The sequence below is a fragment of the Bubalus kerabau genome, chromosome 8 (genome assembly GCF_029407905.1).
Source record: "Bubalus kerabau isolate K-KA32 ecotype Philippines breed swamp buffalo chromosome 8, PCC_UOA_SB_1v2, whole genome shotgun sequence".
Taxonomy (NCBI): domain Eukaryota; kingdom Metazoa; phylum Chordata; class Mammalia; order Artiodactyla; family Bovidae; genus Bubalus; species Bubalus kerabau.
Window position 1 is genome coordinate 51,743,147 of NC_073631.1, and position 20,920 is coordinate 51,764,066.

Sequence of the window (20,920 nt, forward strand, 5' to 3'; positions counted from 1 at the left end):
TGGAAGTGATCAAACAGGAGCTAGCAAGAGTGAACATTGACATTTTAGGAATCAGCGAACTAAAATGGACTGGAATGGGTAAATTTAACTCAGATGACCATTATATCTACTATTGCGGGCAAGAATCCCTTAGAAGAAATGGAGTATCCAGGCTTCCCTGTCCATCGCCAACTCCCAGAGTTTACTCAAACTCATGTCTGTTGAATCAGTGATGCCATCCAGCCATCTCATCCTCGGTCATCCATCCCGTTTTCCTACTGCCTTCAATCTTTCCCAGCATCGGGGTCTTTTCCAAGGAGTCAGTTCTTTGCATCAGATGGCCAAAGTATTGGAGTTTCAGCTTCAGCATCAGTCCTTCCAATGAATATTCAGGACTGATTTCTTTAGGATGGACTGGTTGGATCTTCTTGCAGTCCAAGGGACCCTCAAGAGTCTTCTCCAACACCACAGTTCAAAAGCATCCATTCTTCAGCACTCAGCTTTCTTTATAGTCCAACCCTCACATCCATACATGACCACTGGAAAAACCATAGCCTTGACTAGAAGGACCTTTGTTGGCAAAGTAATGTCTCTGCTTTTGAATATGCTGTCTAGGTTGGTCATAACTTTCCTTCCAAGGAGCAAGCGTCTTTTAATTTCATGGCTGCAGTCACCATCTGCAGTGATTTTGGAGCCCCCCAAAATAAAGTCAGTCACTGTTTCCACTGTTTCCCCATCTATTTGCCATGAAGTGATGGAACTGGATGCCATGATCTTAGTTTTCTGAATGTTGAGCCTCAAGCCAAGTTTTCACTCTCCTTTTTCACTTTCATCAAGAGGCTCTTTAGTTCTTTTTTGCTTTCTGCCATAAGGGTGGTGTCATCTGCACATCTGAGGTTATTGATATTTCTCCTGGCAATCTTGATTCTAGCTTGTGCTTCTTCCAGCCAAGCGTTTCTCATGATGTTAAATAAGTTAAATAAGCAGGGTGACAATATACAGCCTTGACGTACTCCTTTTCCTATTTGGAACCAGTCTGTTGTTCCACGTCCAGTTCTAACTGTTGCTTCCAGACCTGCATACAGACTTCTCAAGAGGCAGGTCAGGTGGTCTGGTATTCCCATCTCTAAGAATTTTCCAGAGTTTGTTGTGGTTCACACAGTCAAAGGCTTTGGCACAGTCAATGAAGCAGAAGTCAGTGATGTTAGGGATCCTGAACAGCCATATGCAAAAGAATGGACCTGGACTACTATCTTGTATAATATACAAAAATGAACTCAAAATAGATTAAAGACTTGAATATAAGACCTGAAACCATAAAACTAGAAGAAAACAAGGGAAGTTAGCTCCAAGACATCAGTCTTGATGTTAAATGTTTGGATCTGAATCCAAAAGCAAAGGCAGCTAAAGTGGGACTACATCAAACTAAATAGCTTTTGTGTGCAAAGGAAACTATCAACAAAATGAAAAGGCAACCAACTGAATAGAAGGAAATAACTGCAAATTATGTATCTTATAATGGGTTAATATCCAAAATATACCCAGAACTCAAACAACTCAATAGCAAAAAAACCTAAACAATTCAGTTAAAAATAGGCAGAGGTTCTAATAAGACGTTTTCCCAAAGAAGATATACGGATGGCTAACAGGCACAGGAAAAAATGTTCAGTATCACTAATTATCAGAGAAATGCAAATCAAAGCCACAGTGAGATTTTCCTTCACACCTGTCAGAAAGGCTATTAACAAAAAACAAGAAATAAGAAGTATCGGAAAGAGTATGGAGAAAACAGAACCCTCACACACTGTTGGTAGGAATGTAAATTGGTGTAGCATTATGGAAAACAATGTGGAGGTTCCTCAAAACATTAAAAATAGAACTATCACCTATTCCAGTTCTTGTTATTTATGTGAAGAAAATGAAAACACTAATTCAGAAAGATGTATGCACTCCTATGATCACTGAAGCATTATTTACAATAGCCAATATATGAAAATAACTTAAGTGTCCACTGATAGATGAATGGATAAAGAACTGAGCATGCGCACGCATGTGGGCACGCATATACACATGAATACTAATCAGAGATAAAAAGGAAAATCTTACCATTTGTAACCACATGGATGGATCTTAAGGTTATTATGAAAAGTGAAATAAGACAGAGAGAGACAAATACCATTAGAGGTATAGATTCTAAAAAACAACACAAATGAATAAAAACAAAATGAAACAAAAGTCACAGATACAAAGGACAGATTGGTGATTACCAGAGGGGAAGGGGGTTGGAGGTTCAGTGAAATGGATGAAGGGGGCGAAGAGGGTATTTATTGTGGTGATCATTTTGTGGTGTATATGAATATAGAATTATTATGTTGCATATACAGAACTAATATAGTGTTATATACCAGTTTTATCTCAATTTAAAAAATTTATCATGGTAGGAAGTAGACCTGGCCATGAAAGAAAGCAAAGAAAGAAACAACAAAATAAAGAAAACATGTATTTTAGCAACAAATAGTTTTTAAAAGCAAAGAAAAAAATTTTTTTAGATATTAGATACTGAATCTAAAATTCCAGTAGCTGCTACTTAATTTATTTTCACAGTCTCTGGCAGTTGTGTTGAGCCAGGTGCTGTCAAGGGCTAGAAAGGAGTCTACGATGCTCTGAGGCAGGGAACACTTGGTGAGTTGGGGGTTCTGAGTTCTAGGCTCTAACTAGTGGAGACCTTGCCCAAGTCAGTCAGCCTCTCGGGGCCTCAGGTTTCTCATCTGAAGGGGCTGGATGAAAACTGCTATGATCCCTAAAGGGTAGAAAAGTCCATGATTCTGTTAGGTTCACTTTTTGTCTGGCCATTGTGTGTCAGGGTGCTGCTGCTGCTAAGTTGCTTCAGTCATGTCCGACTCTGTGCGACCCCATAGACGGCAGCCCACCAGGCTCCAACGTCCCTGGGATTCTCCAGGCAAGAACACTGGAGTGGGTTGTCATTTCCTTCTCCAATGCAGGAAAGTGAAAAGTGAAAGCGAAGTCACTCAGTCGTGTCCGAGTCTTAGCGACGCCATGGACTGCAGCCCACCAGGCCCCTCCGTCCATGGGATTTTCCAGGCAAGAGTACTGGAGTTGCCATTTTCTTTTCCAGAACAAGCAAATAACATAATAGGCTTCAGTTCCTGCAAGTCCCTTAGATTTTGCTCCTTTTTTCCCCCTCCCTATTTTAAAATAGTTGAGGGAGATGGGAAGAAGGCCAGTCATATGAACTTGAGGCAATTCATATGACGATTTGGAGCCTCAGTTTCATTTTTTTTTAAACTTTTTATTTTGTATTGGGATATAGCCGATTGACAAGGTTGTGATAGTTTCAGGTGAACAGCAAAGAGACTCAGCTATACATATATGTGTATATATTCTCCCCCAAACACCTCTCCTATCCAGGCTGCCATGTAACATTGAGCAGAGTTCCCTGTGCTATGGAATTCTGGTTATCCATTTAAAATATAGCAGTGTGTACATGCCCATCCCAAACTTCCTAACTATCCCCGCCCCCTCCATTCTTCCCCCATACCAACAACCATAAGCTCATTCTCAAAGTCTGTGAGTCTGTTTCTGTTTTGTAAGTTCATTTGTATCATTTCTTTTTAGATTCCACATATAACAGATGTCATACGATATTTCTCCTTCTCTGACTGACTGACTTCACTCAATATAACACTCTCTAAGTCCATCAATGTTGCTACAAATGGCATTATCTCAATCTTTCTATGCCTGAGTAATATTCCATTGTATATATGTGCTACATCTTCTTTGTCGATGGACGTTCTCTGTCGATGGACATTTAGGTTGCTTCCATGTCTTGACTGTTGTCAACAGTGCTGCAATGAATATTGGGGTGCATATCTCTTTTGGGATCATGTTTTTCTCTGGATCCGTGCCCCAGGAGTGGGATTACAGGGATATACAGTATCTGTGTTTTGGAGTCTCAGTTTCATCATGTGGAAATTAGAGGGCTAGATAATTGCTTTCTAAGACTGTTTCTATTCTGACCTTCTCTGTGACTGTGGAAGTTCAGGAATTTGTGTAACTCTGTCTCCCAACTGCAATCTAGGCCCTATTCAAGGAAAGTTGACTGCCACTGCCTAGCTCCTTGGAGCAATTCTAACTCCACTCCTAGCTGAATAGCCAAAAGCTTAATTGAATATTTAAATGATTTAAACTCAGACAATTTTTTTTTTTAAATGCTAGATTGAAGAACTTGAAGGTGTGAAGATTCTGAGATTTTCTAGTCCTATTTTTTATGGCAACGTTGATGGTTTGAAAAAATGTATCAAGTCCACAGTAAGTATTTTATCCCTAGAAATTTGGTTTCTAACCACCTTTGAGACTTCATTCATTTAACAGGTATTTATTTGGCCCTATGCCCTGTTTCCTTTGTACAGGGCATTAATAATTATAACACCCTTGCCCTCAAATAACTTTTAATCTATTAATATTTGGGGACAGGAAAAAACCAATAATAACACATATGTTAAAATTCAGGTAGCAATAATTGTGCTGGACAAAACCACAAGAGATGTCTCCAGGCAGAATCTGAGTAAGTTTCAAATAAGAAGTGTAGATAGTAAGTGTTAAGATTTCATGGAAGGGAGCGATCCATGTCAGGCTTTGCATGTCAGTGATCAGGCTTTGCATGGCAGTTGGGCAGAAGGAAGGAGATTAATGCAGGGGTTTGGGAACTGTGTGAGCTGAGAGGAAAACATGGGAATGTATATTGGGTAAGGGGTGAGGGGCAGTTGGAATAAAGGGTAAAAAGTATAAGTGGGTTATATAAGCAGGGAATTCTGGTCTTGAATTCTATGCTATGCTTTGAAGGTGGAATTTGCCTTTAGATCAGTGTTTTCCTAAGGTTCAAAGGAATGTTCCTAAATTTTGCAACAAGAGGGCTTTGTTATGTTAAGGAAATTTGTTAAGACTTAAAGCTAAAAAGGTTATTTTTTGCTGTTTTTTTTTTTTTTTCTTACAGTCTTAGAGTCTTCAATATACTACCACCTTTCCTGAGTCTCTGGAGAAGGAAATGGCAACCCACTCCAGTACTCTTGCCTGGAAAATCCCATGGACGGAGGAGCCTGGTAGGCTACAGTCCATGGGGTCCCAAAGAGTCGGGCATGACTGAGTGACTTCACTTTCACTTTCACTTTCCCTGAGTCTCTGGGTAGGTAGGTTAGGGTGGCCTGGTAGTGGAGACCTCCATCAGACCTCAGAATTTCTTTTTTGGCAGGATATAGAAGGGAGTATGGAGAAGGCAATGGTAACCCATTCCAGTACTCTTGCCTGGAAAATCCCATGGACGGAGGGGCCTGGTGGGCTGCAGTCCATGGGGCACAAAGAGTTGGACATGACTGAGTGACTTCACTTTCATTTTTCACTTTCCTGCATTGGAGAAGGAAATGGCAACCCACTCCAGTGTTTTTGCCTGGAGAATCCCAGGGACGGGGAAGCCTGGTGGGCTGCTGTCTATGGGGTCACACAGAGTTGGACACGACTGAAGTGACTTAGCAGCAGCAGCAGCAACAAAAGGGAGTAATATTGCTTGAGAATAGCCTTTCCAGGTAAAAACAGTCATTAATGAGCATTAGAAACCAAATGTTCTAACTAACTTAACATTTATTTCCAAAGGTTGGATTTGATGCCATTAGAGTATATAATAAGAGGCTGAAAGCACTGAGAAAAATACAAAAGCTCATCAAGAAAGGGCAGTTAAGAGCAACAAAGGTAAGGCAACGTCATCCTTTCCACTCCCCCTCTGAAATTCTCTCATTTCTCAGATGACATTAAAGCAGTTAGATTGTCTAAAACTAAACTGGGTACCCTCTTTGGTACCCAGATGTGAACAGGCAGATGACACATGTATGTCAGAGAACAGCTGAGTTGTTCTTTTAGGCAAGAGAGAATGGGAAAGAATAAAATGACATCAACAGAGCTCCTTGGAAACACAGGGTGTGATTTATCTTCCTCTTTCATGAAATAAACCTTATTTTTACTGAAAGGAACAAAACAAGTGCTAATTCAATACCAGAAAATTATTCACAATAGAAGACAGTTATAGGTTCATAGACTTTTAGAGCTATGGTATTTATTACCTTTTATTCAAACATTCCTGCCAATATATCTCTTGCCTAAGTTCCACCATCTTCCAGAAATCAAGCATTTCCTGGCTCCACTGCTCTTCCATTTTTCTTCCTAGAAAACATCAAAATTTGGGCTGAGGTAAATCTTATTCCCTAAGAGTTCATCCTCTTGATGTTTTGCTTACCAAGGAACAGTCTGTAGGACTGTGAAGTCATTTTAGATTAATTGTTGAAAGACTTCCCAGCTAATTGGTAATTAAGTTGGCAATGCTTTCTTTGTTTAGAATGGCACTATAAGTGGTGCTGGTTCATCAAATAATGCTTTTGAGCCTGATGAAGACATTGAAAATCCAGAAGAACCTGATATCCCAACCAAGGAAATAGAGATCCAAGTGGATTGGAACTCTGAGCTTCCAGTCAAAGTGAATGTTCCCAAAGTGCCAATCCATAGCCTCGTACTTGACTGCGGAGCCGTCTCTTTCTTGGATGTTGTTGGAGTGAGATCATTGCGTGTGGTAAGGTTCTGGTGTTTCAAATTACAGATTTGGAGCTTTGGTAATAGTGAAACGATGTGGGTTTCCTGGTCTTACAGAAGGGTAACTGATTGCACGGGTTCTGTAATTTTTTCAGGGGGATGCTTTTGCAGTGGAATGTATTATTAAAGCATGGGTTGCAGAGCTGGACTCCCTGGGCTTGAATCCTGGCTCTACAACTTATTAGTGGTGTGACTGTGGGCAAATCGCTTAATCTGTCTGTACCTCAGTTTCTCCATCTGAATGTGGGGATAGTGATGGTACCTCCTTCATAGGCTTGTTATGAGGATTAAATGAGAAGAATGAAGAGTGTCTGGCACATGGTCACCTGTCAGCAAGTATTACCGTTTGTTACGTTTTCTTTTCCTGAGAATATATATGACATGGAATATGAAAAGAAAAATGGGCAAAATTTAATATGTTTTTATCTGTTATGTGAACAGCAGCAGAATGAGAAACACGGTAGGGCTGGAAAAGCCAGGCATTATCAGGGTTAGATCTGCAGGAAGTAGGCCAGACATCTAGGCAGTCAAAGAGCTGAATGAAGAGCATGCGGGACAGAAACATTCTTATCAGAAAGCAGGTATGCAAGCTCAAGTTCAGTGATTCCTTTAACAAATAGATGTGCAGTGCCTCAGATGTGCCAAGCCCTTGGCTGGGGACCAGAAACTATTAATAATTATGAAGTAGCCATAGTTCCTACCCTCCTGGGACTAAGCGATCTAGGGGGCAAGGAAAATGTTAAATAATCTTTTAAATAACAATTGTATTAAGTGCTCAAAACAGACTAATGAGGTCAACTTGACCAGGAGTGTCAAGTTTAAGTGAAGCCTCACGTAGGTATCAAGAGGATTGGGCAGAAAAGCAGGCAGGTTCAAGGCACCGACAATCAGGTTTATGTAATAATATCAAACTACTCTCAACTGAGGTTTAACTTAGCTGGGGCTTCTTGTTGCTTTCAAATGCTAAAGTGACAATTTTGAAAACTCCAAACTTTATACTTGCATAGAGGTCTTGATCTTTTTTCCCCAGAAAATTTAAGCTCTGTTTGATTTTTGTCCATGGGTCTTTTGTTTTGTCCATAGGTCTTCTGTCTTAATTCTTTTAATTCAACTTTTTATTTTGAGATAACTGTAGATCCCCATAAAACTATAAGAAATAATACAGAGAGATCCTCAGTACCACTTACCCAGTTTCTTTCAGTGGTAACATCTTGCAAAACTACAGTGTAAGAGCACACTCACTATACTGACACTGCTACAGTCAAAATACAGAGGCCCTGGTTTCTAGGTCAGTGTTTACTCTTGGTGTCTGGTGGCCGCATATCCACAGCCATATCTCTTCCACTCAGAGACATAAATTCATACTCTTCTCTCCAACCAGCAGAGGTTGCATTAGGAAGCCTCCTCTATCCCTTCTTTCCTTCCTTCCACAAGTATTTACGAAGCTCTGTGTGCTATCCAGTGCTGGGCTATTGAGCACTGGATGTTGCCACCTCTTGAGACATGGTCTTTTCATCCTAAGCATCATCACTGTATGTTGAAACTTCGGTGGTTTTCCAATTTCCAACAATGAACTTTCTTCAGACTCCTGATTCACCATGAAAGTGTTCAAAGTTTCTCCTGAGCAAGTAGTTGAATGCTACTGAGTTATAGGCAGGTAAAGTTACTCATTGTTACAAATTCTCCTTTTTAAATTTTTAGATTGTCAAAGAATTCCAAAGAATTGATGTAAATGTGTACTTTGCATCCCTTCAAGGTAATTGCATATATACATATCTATCTATAAGACTTTTCTTTAAGCCTTTTCTCCTACCTTGGAATGTGAGTACATAATGTCCAAAGGGCTTTTTTTCCAAGAACTATTTTTATTGTGGTAAAAGAGATATAAGACTTGTGCTTTTAGTCAAGAATCCAACTAATTCAGTGGCATTAAGTACATTCACCGTATTGTGCAATTAATCACAACTATCCTTTCTTGCTTTCTTTCCTTTTTTTTTCTTTTGGTCAGTATAACATTTATTACTGAGATATTTTGCACTATTTGCTTCTGTTTACATCTTTGAGATCCAGTGTGTATTTTACATTTACTGCACATTTTTTGTTGTTGCTGTTGTTATTTTCTGTTGTTTTTTTTAATTGAAGTTTTAGTTGGTTTATAATATTATATTAGTTCCAGGTATGTAGCATAGTGATTTAGTATTTTTTCAGACTATAATTCATTATAGGTTATTACAAGATAATGGCTATAATCCCCTAAACACTATGGAATACAGGATTTCCTTGTTGATTATCCATTTTATACTTAGTAGTTTGTGTCAATTAGTCTCATACACCTAATTTGTCCTTGTACCTCCCTTTTGGTGACCAGGAGTTTGTTTTCTTGCTTTTTAAGCGTTGTTTTTTTTTTTTTTTTTTTTGATGTGGACCATTTTTAAAAGTCTTCATTAATTTGTTACAATATTGCTTTGGTTGTTTTATGTTCTGGTTTATTGGCCATGAAGCATTTGGGATCTTAGCTCCCTGACCAGGAATTGAACCCAAAGCCCCTGCATTGGAAGGTGGAGTCCTAACCACTGGACTACCAGGGAAGTCCCATGAGTTTGTTTTCTATATCTGTGGATCTGTTTCTGTTTTGCATACACATTCATTTGTATTTTTTTAAGATTCCGCATATAAGTGATATCATAAAGCATTTGTCATTCTCTGTCTGACTTATTTCACTAAACATAATATTCCTTAGGTCCATCCACATTACTGCAAGTGGCAGAATTTCATTCTTTTTTATAGCTGAGTAATATTCCATTTCATTTATGCCACATCTTTTAATTTAATCATCTGTTGACAGGCACTTAGATTGTTTCCATGCTATTGTAAATAAAACAAGACCTAATTAAACCTAAAAGATTTTGCTTAGCAAAGGAAACCATCAACAAAACGAAAAGACAACTTTCTGAGTGGGACAAAATACTTGCAAATTATGTGATTGACAAGGAGTTAATATCCAAAACATATAGACAGCTACAAAGAACAAATGCTGGAAAGGCTGTGGAGAAAAGGGATTGCTCCTAGATTGTTGGTGGGAATGTAAGTTGGTGCAACCACTATGGAAAACAGAATGGAGGTTCCTCAAGAAACTAAAAACAGAGTTGCCATATGATTTAGCAATCCCACTCTTGGGCAAAACTATAATTCAAAACATACGTGCAGCTCTGTGTTCATAGCAGCACTGTTCACAATAGCTAAGACATGGAAGCAACCTAAATGTGCATCAACAGATGAACGGATAAAGAAGATGTGGTATTAATACATATATACAACGGAATACTATGCAGCCATAAAAAGAATGAAATAATGCTGTTTGCAGCAACATGGATGGACTTAGAGATTATCCTACTAATTGAAGTAAGTCATAGAAAGAGAAGTACTATATGGTATCACTTGTGCAGAATCTAAAATATGACACAAATGAAACTATCTACAAAACAGAACAGATTTATAGACATAGAGAACAGATTTGTGGTTGCCAAGGGAATGAGGGGTGGGGAAGAAATGGCTCGGGAGTGGGGGTTAGCATATGCAAACTACTATGTATAGAATGGATAAACAATAAGGGCTTACTGTATAGCACAGGGAACTATATTTGACATTCTGTGATATATATATATATATATATATATATATATATATATAAACTGAATCACTTTGTTGTACAGCAGAAATTAACACATCATAAATCAACTATAGTTCAATAAAAAATATTTGGAAAAAATACAGATAGCTCATACAACTCAATATCAAAAAACCAAACAACCCAATCAAAAAAAATGAGCAGAAGACCCGAACAGGCATTTTTCCAAAGAAAACATACAGATGGCTAACAGGCACATGAAAAGATGCTCAACAATGCTAATTGTTAGAGAAATGCAAATCAAAACAACAATCAGATATCATTTTATACCTGTCAGAATTTCTATCATTATAAAGTCTACAGTTAAAAATGTTGGTATGGATGTAGAGAAAAAGGGCACCCTGGTACATTGTTGGTGGGAATGTAAATTGGTATCACCACTGTGGAAAACAATTTGGAGGTTTCTCAAAAAACTGAAAATAGAAGTACCACTGGATCCAACAATTACACTCCTCAGTATATATCTGGAAAAAAACAAAAACACTAATTTAAAAAGATCTGTGTGTCCCAAAGATCACAACTGTCTATTTTCAAAAATACCATTGCCACAAACAGAAACTCTACCCATTAAACAATTACTCTGAAGGTCTTTTTGAATCTAGAAGGATTACTTCCAACTTGTGTCATAGAGCTGGTAACACCTGGAAACCTATGTCCTCTTAGCAGTGGAGGATCAATGGGGAAAAAACTGTCCTGGGGAGAGCAGAGCTGGAAAATGACTCATATCCCTGAGAACTAGAGGCACTTTCAGGGCACAAATCTGTGTCTGTCGATGTACAAGTGGTGTATAGGAATAGTAGTGGTTAGACTGAGTTCTCTAGGAGCAGAGCCTGAGATAAGGATTCTAGCACAAGTGACTTATTAAGGCAGTACACTGGAAAATTCATCAAGGACTGAGGGGAGCAGGATAGGGCAGGAGAAGACAAAGAGATGGCTTCAGAATCTACTTAGCTTGGTTTCACAGGGGAATACCTCAAGAAGAGCACCAGATGGTTTTCTTGAGGCAAGAGCAGCGGGGGGCTGGCCCTTTTACCTCCAGATCAGTCCAGCTGTGGCTGCGGGCCACCCAAGGGAGGTGGTGAAACCTCCTAGGCCTTCTTCAGGTGAGACAGTTCCCATTGGCCAAAGCATGTTCTCCATTGAAGGGTACAGCTGTGAACTGTTAGCAGTCAGACTCACAGCAGCAGGAGAATGGGTTCCCTGGAAAAAGAGAGACGGCTGGGAAACAAGACCATCTATTAATACCACAACCAGTTATGGTGTCACCATTCCATGTGCTACTGGAAAAGAAACTGACAGAGCAGGATCACATTCTGGAAATGAGAAAAAAAAAAAAAAAGATTTAAAAGGAGGAGGTTCCAAAACTTAGCATTGGTTGATGTTGTAAGAATATCTTTTCCTAGAGACTAACTAAACATTATCTTTTTCTTTTGAAGATCATGTGATAGAAAAGCTGGAGAAATGTGGTTTCTTTAATGATAATAACATCAGGAAGGACATATTTTTTATGACTGTTCATGATGCTGTCCTCCATCTCCAGAACGAGGTGAAATCTCAAGAGGTTCAAGATTCCATTTTAGAAACGGTAAACATTGAAACTTTCTACATACGTAGCTTTCCCAAACTACCATGGTTTCAGTAAATGTCAGAAAATTCCACAAACCTAAATTTGAATCCTAGCCCAGTGAAGTTTTTAAGCCACCTGCTTAACTTTTCAGAGCCTCAGTTTTCTCATCAGTAAAATCGGAGTAAAACATTCCCCTTGCTGGGTAGATATGAAGACTCAGTGGGACAGGTTATAGGAAAGCACCTGGTAGAAACCAGTACATTATTAGTTCCACAATGTGGAGGTTTACTAATATAAGTAGGCAGTAGCTGTACTGACTTTTAAGAAAAAAGGCACCAAATCTTGGATCTTCTGTGATTTGTATGTAAATGCAATTTAAATTCTCAGCAGTCTGTAAACTCTTATCAGTTTCTTTTCCCTTTGGCTACACCGTGTGACTGTGAGATCTTAGTTCCCTGACCAGGGATTGGACCTGTGCCCCCTGCATTGGAAGTGTGGAGTCCTAACTACTGGACTGCCAGGAAATTTCCTATCAATGTTTTTAAATAGGATTCATTAGGTCATAAGTGATCTCTGGGGAAAAAAAAAAAAATTGAAAACCACAAATCATCCTAGAGTTTATTCTCCGAAAAACAGGATAGACCCTGACTTCCCACTGGCCTCCTTATTTTATCATTTTTCCTGTAAAATACCCAGGACAGTTGAGGATTCTGATGTGCGTCATTGGGCTGGGCCTACTGCTTAATACAAGAATGTCATCTCTCATGGACTGTCTCACCATGAATTTGGGAAACTAAAATGTCTATAAAAATGACAACAATAATAATCATTCTGATAACACAGTCCACTATATTTTAAATTGCTTCCTTTTTTTCTAAAAGTAGGATAAGTAGATTCTTAGTGTAGATTGAAAGTTACTGTTTGAAGTGAAACTAATTTAGAAAACAATAGTACATTATTCAATTCACCTATTGTTAGTAGAAAGATTGTTCTACTTAATGCTGTTGGAGAAAATACTACTTCTAAATACCAAGATGTGGATCTTAAATTAAAAAAAAAGGTGCTACACTCAAGATGCTCAGCTTTGAAAACCTGCAAACATTTTTTAAAATGTCTAAGGACTTCCTATGTGTCTAGAGGTTGGGAATCCACCTTCTAATGCAGGGGATATGGGTTTGATCCCTGGTCGAGGAACTAAGCTCCTGCATGCCACGAGGCATCCGAGCCCTTGTGCCGCAACTAGAGAGAAGCTGGTGAGCCACAATTAAGACCCAATGTAATCCCAGGGATGGTGGAACCTGATGGGCTGCCGTCTATGGGGTTGCACAGAGTCGGACACGACTGAAGCGACTTAGCAGCAGCAGCAGCAGTACCCAAATAAATAAATTAATGAAAAAAAATTTTAATATAACTGAAAATTGACTTATTGTTTTCCCCATAGGTAACAACAACAAAGCAGGATAGTGTAAAGAGAATTGAGTTTTTTATTTGTGAGATTAAAAGTAGCTAAAATGAAATGTTACTCTTATCTTGATGTACATTTAGAGTTGCTTTGGGAATATGCTTTATGGGTAAGACAAAGTCCAGATTGTTACTGGTTTCCTTTGTGTGTAGATTAAATTACACATTATGGCTAAAAAGCAGAATTTTCCTCAATAACCTACTTGGTCCATAGATGTTGGTTTCTATCTCCAATAAAATTAATTCCCATTCAATTCAACTTGAGATTGTTTATTGTCTTCAGTCAGGAGCCCTTCACTTCGAGTTCCCTGGATGTTCAATGCTTTACTAAGTGCTCTTAGCTTGGTTATTGAAAGAAAAGGACCATTGACTGCAGAATCATTTAGGCTGACTGGATGACTTGCTAAGTGTACACTTCAGAGGTTGGGGAAGAGAGTTGCAAAGGAGGTTAGACAATGAACTATACCAGTTCACACTTGAATGTGAAAAAAATGGTGGAGGGAGAATTCTAAGTGGGAAATATGAAAGATCAAGAAAGCTGAAAAGGATTTTAGATGAGAGGCACCAGGCAAGCTGCAAATCATTTTCAGTGAAGAACCAGGTAGGTTGATGCTATTAGGCTTCTAATAAATAGTCTCTGTGTTCTCCTTTGTCAAGATCACCCTCATCCAAGACTGTAAAGATCCTCTTGAATTAATGGAAGCAGAAATGATCGAAGAAGAACTTGATGTCCAAGATGAGGTATGATCAGTATTTTTGTTCAAAGAAAAGAATTTGAATTAAACAGAATAATACTTGTAGTATTAAAAATATTTGATAAAAACTATCCAGGGAAAATAATTTTAAGAAAATACCAAGAGGGTAAAATGGAAAACAGGGATTCTCTATTGAAGACATTAAGTACCAGGGGATGGGGAGGTGCCTTTTGCTCCAAGCCTACAGATGTGATCAGCAACTGGAAGCAGCCAACACATTTGTCTTGATTTTATACCTAAACTTCTGCACACTTTCTCTTTCAGAGACCTAAGGCCAGTGGGATAGGAGAAAGATGAATGGAGGGAATTTTTAAGCCAGGAGTTTCATAAGCCTCAGAAATATTGAGTTGGCCAAAAAGTTCGTTCAAGTTTGCCAGCTCTTAGGGACAAAACCAAAAGAACTTTTTGGCCAACTTAATTGTATGTGAAGAGTAAGGAACCTCTTCCTCTGACTGATGATGGTTTTAGAAAGAGACGGATTCAAGTTGAAAGATGTTTCAAAATCAAGTAGCCCCACATCCTCAGCTCTGCAGAGATCCTTCCTACCCCATCTCTAAGGATGTTCTCTCAGCTTTTGTGTGAATGTTTCTAGACATTGGCAACTAGTAGCTTTTCAAGGGGGTTTGCTACCCAGCTGGAAGTCTCCAGGTGTCAGCTGTGCTTACAAACCAGATTCACCCTTTCTCTAAGAATCATCCAGTGGACTGAGATCATTCTGGTTGCCTTCTCTGAACAGTCCTTAAATATTTGAGAGCAGCTTTCATATTTATAACAGACTCTACCCTGAGTGAGACTCCTGTTTTCTTTACTGTTCCTCACGGCTAAGAAATTTGTTAGTTCTTCCCTGAACAAGAAGGGGATACAAAATCCCAGACAGGGTCAACTATGATGTCCCTTGGTCTCATCAAGATATTCACATTACAGTGACTTAAGAATGGGTTTATTTTCATAACAGCTACATCAATTTTTTTTGTTCTATTGAGCAGGGGTCTACTAAAGACTTGAGCATTTTCACATGAACCGTGGTCTAAGTAGGCACCTCATTTACAGTTATAGAATTGGTTTTGACCTTAATGCAGAACTACGTATTTTCTGCTAGATTACAGGCAGAGAAGATTTTTAGGGAAGAAATCACCAAATAGAGTGAAAATCAGGGGTTCTGCATTTTAGCCCATTGGCTTAATGAGCTCAGGAATGTCATTATGAAGCTGTGAAGTCCTTCCAGCTTACTGTTTATGATTAAGGCTATAGGGACAAGTTAGTTGAATGAAAACTCAAATATCACAATTGGAACTTAAGAAGTTGCCACACTATAGAAGTATTTTTGATGCCACATAAAAGCATCATTCAGGTAGGGCTCCTGTAGATAAGGAAACTGTAAAGCAGAGTGGTTTTAAGGGGCCGAACTTTAGACCAACAGACTTGAGTGCTGGCCCTGATTCTGCAACTTACCATCTGAGTAGTCTGCGACAATTTACTTATCCTGACCTCATTTTAGTTTCTTCATGTAAGATAGAAATAATAACGTTACAGAGTTTTAACCGTTAATGGGTACATGTAAAGGAATAAAACAGTCTTGTACATAGTAAGTGCTCAAGAAATAGTAATGATTGCTTTTAAACTACATCCAATTAGCATATGATGAGGTACAAAATTAAGTTTTTACCCTACTTTCATTGTGGTGCTATACACCTGAGTAAATGTAAGCAACCAATGCTACAAAGACATATTTGCAAAAAAGATTAGGTAGACTTAAGGAGAATTCTGTTGCATCAACACTGTTTCCCCCTTGCTTCCACAGGCTATTCGAAGACTTGCTTCCTGAAATTGAGCTCAGGAGGTCACTCTAAGCAAAGACTGCGTGGCAGAATTTCCCCACCATGTAATTCTATGCAAATATTTTCTGCATTGACTATTTTCTTTGAACTTGAAACACTCATTCTTTTTCCAGTAGACTTTTAAAAATCTTTTTTTTTTTAACCTCTTAACCACTGAAAGAGAAGCACAAAGATTGTTTCTAGGCTTTATTTATAAAATGAGTATTTTACTTCTAAAATGTGCAACATGGTCAAAGAGGGTTTAGCAGTTTGCAGGATCTGAGGGATCCATGCTGCTACTCCTACAACAGATTTGCTAGGAGTGTTCATGTGGGTACATGTGTGCTTCTGGTGCAGCTGGGGTAAGGGTCACCCAACAGTCTCTGTGGGCAGGTGAGTCAGGAACGATTATCCTGTAAATCTATTTCTGATTGACCTTGATACCTATGAGCTGCTCTGATCACAGTGTAATGTCACAGTGAGTAAAGGCCGAAATAGAATTATTAGTGTACTTATCAGTAAAGGTCTTTAGAAATCCCTTTTGGTAAATGCATCCAAAAAGTTTTAAAAATACAAATTTGGTTAATGAAGTATTACTATATGTGACCAGATATGTAACTAGAATAAAGGAAATGTTCATTTAAAAGCTATAGAATTGACTCAGAGAAGTGATGTGATAAGATTATTGTGGTTTATTGATATTATTTTTTGATATAAAAAGCAAAGCTCACAAATAAGATCCAGTAAAAATATATGATACACTATCTTTAGTTGAAAAATGCAGTTTAATTTACCCTAGTTTATAGAAATGAGCATTGTGTACAGTATATTTAAGTATGGTCTATTTAAAATCTAACAGAAAAATTGTGTTATTTTGAACAAAAATCAATTTTAATATGTTCATAAGACCATGGTGACTAAAACAAGTTTATATTTTTTGTTAAAATGTTAACAAGTACGTGAAGTGATCTTTAGCTAAATTCTAAACACCTTTCAAAAAATCTAAAAAGTGAACTGCTTACGTGTATATATATAAAGACAAAGCATTCTAAATGAGCTCAGTATCAAAGGAAAAAAGTTGGTTTGGAATATATACATTGAAAATATATGTTTTTAAAAATCCATATGTTAAGCCAAAAAATTTTTACTTAACCTTTTCTGAGGGCCAAATATTTCTAGGCATTGTGTATAATATATCGGCTTTGTTCCTGTGGACTGGTTGCATGAATTTTACACTGGACTGAATGAAGTTGTACTTCATTTCTAGAGAAAAATACTCAGGTTTTCAATTAAGATAATGTCTTAACTTGACTGAGAATGGTATTGTATCTCTGGCACAGATGTGTGGAGTTCCTAAAGGCATTTGGCTATCTAAAGGCAGCGTATCTTATCTCTAGTTTTCTTCTTAAATATAATCAGAAATAAGGTCTGTATCTACTTCTGAAGAAATGTCATTAGTGATCAGATCAAATTGGCTAACTAAAAAGCATCCTTCTCTTCCTTCTACCCCCACTACATGTTAGAATTTCAGTGAATTATAGTAGCCTGTGATGTTACAATAGTCTTTGATGCTCATGAGTTATACTGTCTTTAATTGATAGGGAACAGATTTCTCACCTAGTTGAGGTGAGAAACATAACCAGGATTGTAATGTTATCTCATTTTTACAGTAATACTTTTCTATAATGGCAACAAGTCATAGCTCTAAAGACTGAATGTAATAGTCTTGCAGAAAATGGATGAATACCTCTGTTCAAGAGAGGAAATATGCACTGCTCTGTTTTTTTTTTTTTTTTAAGTCAAAGGAAATACCAAAGTTATATTTTAAAGGCTAGAGTTTTTTAAGATCTTGGGTCCATTTGTGGCTATATAAGACCATAGTCTATTTGACTTGTTTCCCAAGCACACTCTAGTAATTTTGTCTCTTTATGCATCTTGTGAATAGTAAACATAATTTTAATTCTATATTTTCAGTAGAAATTTTACTTGAAATTAAAGCTTTTGTTATGTTTTTAACCTATAGGATAAGATTCTACCATTGTATATGAATTTCAACAACAAGTGAAAAAGTCAAATCATGTACATATGGAAATATTTGCACATATTTTTAATGAAAAATAATGTTACCTTTTAAACTACTCTGATGTGTCCCTTCTGAACGAAACTATTAAATATAATAAAAATGCTAAATTTTAAGTGTGCCAGTACTTTTTTTTAAAATTGTGATATAGTTGACTTACAATATTATATTAGTTTCGGGTATATCATAAACTGGTTCAAAATTTTTATAGAATATACTCCATTTAAAATTATAAAATATTGGCTATATTTCCTGTGCTGTGCAATATACCTTTGAAGCTTATATATTTTATACACAGTAGTTTTTACCTCAGAAGTCCCCACTGCTATCTTGCCTACCTTGCTACTCTCCCCACTGGTAACCCCTAATTTTTTGTCTTTATCTGTGAGTCTGCTTCTATTTCATTATATTCATTTGTTTGCTTTATTTTTTAGATTCCACGTATAAGTGATAACATGCAGTTTTTGTCTTTGACTTTATTTCACTAAGCACAATACCTAACAGGTCTATCCATGTTGCTCCAGTGGCATTTTTTCATTCTTTTTTAATATTCCATTATATATATATATATATATATATATATATATATATATATATATCATGTCTTCTTTATCTATTCTTGGACACTTAGGTTACTTCTACATGTTGGTTATTACAAATAATGCTCCTGTGAACATTGAGGTGCACATTCTTTTCGAATTAGTATTTTCATTTTCTTCAGATAAATACCCAGCAGTGGAATTTCTGGGTCATATAGTAGTTCTAATTTTAATTTTTGGAGGAGCCTCCATAATGCTTTCTACAGTGGCTGCACTTATCTACATTCCAACCAGCAGTGTAAAAATGTTCTCTTTTTTCCACATCCTCACCAACATTTGTTATTTGTGGTCTTTTTCATGATAGTCCTTCTGACAAGTATGAGGTGATATCTCACTGTAGTTTTGATTTGCGTTTCTCTGATGATATTAACAATGCTGAGCATCTTTCCATGTGCCTATTGATCATCTGTATGTTTTCGTTAGACAAAATGTCTATTTGGGTCTTCTACACATTAAAAAAAAAATTTACCTTTTAGGCCCCTGTTTCTTTCCTTTCACTCTCTTTCTTCCTTCCTTTCCTCCTTTATTTTTGGCTGCAATGGGTCTTTATTGCTGTACAGGGGCTTTCTCTAGTTGCGACGAGTGGGGTTACTCTTCAGCTGTGGTGCACAGACTTCTCACTGTGGTGACTTCTCTTGTTGCAGAGCACAGGCTCTAAGGCATGTGGGCTTCAGTAATTGTGATGCGTGGGCTCAGTAGCTGTGGCCCACGGGCTTAGTTGCCCTATGGCATGTGGGATCTTCCTGGACCAGGGATCAAACCCATGTGCCCTGTAACTGCAGACAGATTCATAACCTCTGGACCACCAGAGAAGCCCTTCTGCCCAATTTTTTTTTTTTGATTGGGTTGTTTGTTTTTTTGATATTGCATTGTATGACCTGTTTATGTATTTTTAATAATAACTCCAGTGGATCATATAATTTGCAAGTATATTTTGTCACTGGTTTCTTGTGCTGTGCAGTGGTTCAGTATTCTTATCAGTCATCATTTTGATGTATTCTTCATAGCTCTACTTCTATTTGTTTTGGGTGTAATTTCTTTTTGTAAAAGACTTATTGATGCAATAAACAATGTCACATAAATATCTCAGTTCAATCTTATAATTCTTACTCAAATATTTCCAGCTTGTTCTGTGCAATGATTTTCATTATTTTAAGCAAACTTTTCTTTCTGGTATGAATACACATCAAAATGATGCAAAGCCTAGTGTACTGCATGAATTTTCACAAAATAAGCACACCAGTGCAGCCAGCACCCAGATCAAGGAGCAGGAAATAGCCAGCTCCCCAGATGTCCTCTCATGCTCTCTCCCAGTAATTGCCTCAATAGATAATTACCGTCCTGACTTCTAACACTTGTTCTTTGAATTTCATGTAAATGGAATCAAAATGGAAAGATTTCTATCAAAATCATAAGATTGTTTCCCTTTCTCTTTTGTGTCTGTCTTCTTGCACTCAATATTACAAATATAAGATTCATCCATGTTATTGTATATAACAATCTTCATTAATTCTCATTGTTAAACGGTATTCGTCTGGGATTCCCTGATGGCTCAGATGGTAAAGAATCTGCCGGCAATGCAAGGGACCTGGGTTCGATCCCTGAGTTGGGAAGATCCCCTGGAGGAGGGCATGGCAACCCACTCCAGTATTCTTGCCTGGAGAATCCCCGTGGACAGAGGAGCCTGGAGGGCTACAGTCCATGGGGTCGCAAAGAGATGGATATGACTGAGAGATTAAGTACAGTACAGCACATTCCATTGTATAAATTTACCACCACTTATTTATCTCTTCTACTGTTTATGAATAGTTGGGTTGTTTCCAGTTTTTAGCTTTCATGAGTAGTGCTGCTGAGAACATTGTTAAATTTTTTTGGTAAATATATGCAGACTAGTCTATGAAGTGTACACCTAGGAGCAGAGTTGCTGTGTCATATGGTTATGTTCAGGGCTTCCCTGGTGGCTCGGTGCTAAAGAACCTGCCTGCCAGTGCAGGAGATGTGGGTTCGATCCCTGGGTTGGGAAGATCTCCTAGAGAAAGAAAGGGCAACCCACTCCAATGTTCTTGCCCGGGAAATCCCAGGGACAGAGGAGCCAGAAGGGCTGCAGTCCACGGGGTTGCAAAAGAGTTGGATACGACTCAGTGACTAAGCCACAACAACAACAATACATATGTTCTACTTCAGTAGACACTGCAATAGGTATCTACGGCAGACTATTTTCCAAAGTGATTGCATCGACTCACACTTTCATCATATATGAGAGTTTCAGTTGCTACATGTTTTTGTCTACACTTGGTTTGTGTGTCTTTTTCATCTGACC

At 37.9% G+C, this 20,920-nt stretch overlaps 1 protein-coding gene across 1 annotated transcript in view; it reads left to right on the plus strand.

Moving 5' to 3' along the window:
- Positions 1–17,894, plus strand: part of SLC26A4 (solute carrier family 26 member 4) — a 59,061-nt gene extending 41,167 nt beyond the window's left edge. The window contains exons 15-21 of the mRNA XM_055590260.1: positions 4,216–4,308; positions 5,647–5,742; positions 6,383–6,613; positions 8,335–8,389; positions 11,758–11,906; positions 14,007–14,090; positions 15,906–17,894. Of these exons, the coding sequence (XP_055446235.1) occupies positions 4,216–4,308; positions 5,647–5,742; positions 6,383–6,613; positions 8,335–8,389; positions 11,758–11,906; positions 14,007–14,090; positions 15,906–15,929 (732 nt within the window). The 3' untranslated portion in view covers positions 15,930–17,894. The remainder of the gene's footprint in view (positions 1–4,215; positions 4,309–5,646; positions 5,743–6,382; positions 6,614–8,334; positions 8,390–11,757; positions 11,907–14,006; positions 14,091–15,905) is intronic.
- Positions 17,895–20,920: the final 3,026 nt, after the last annotated feature.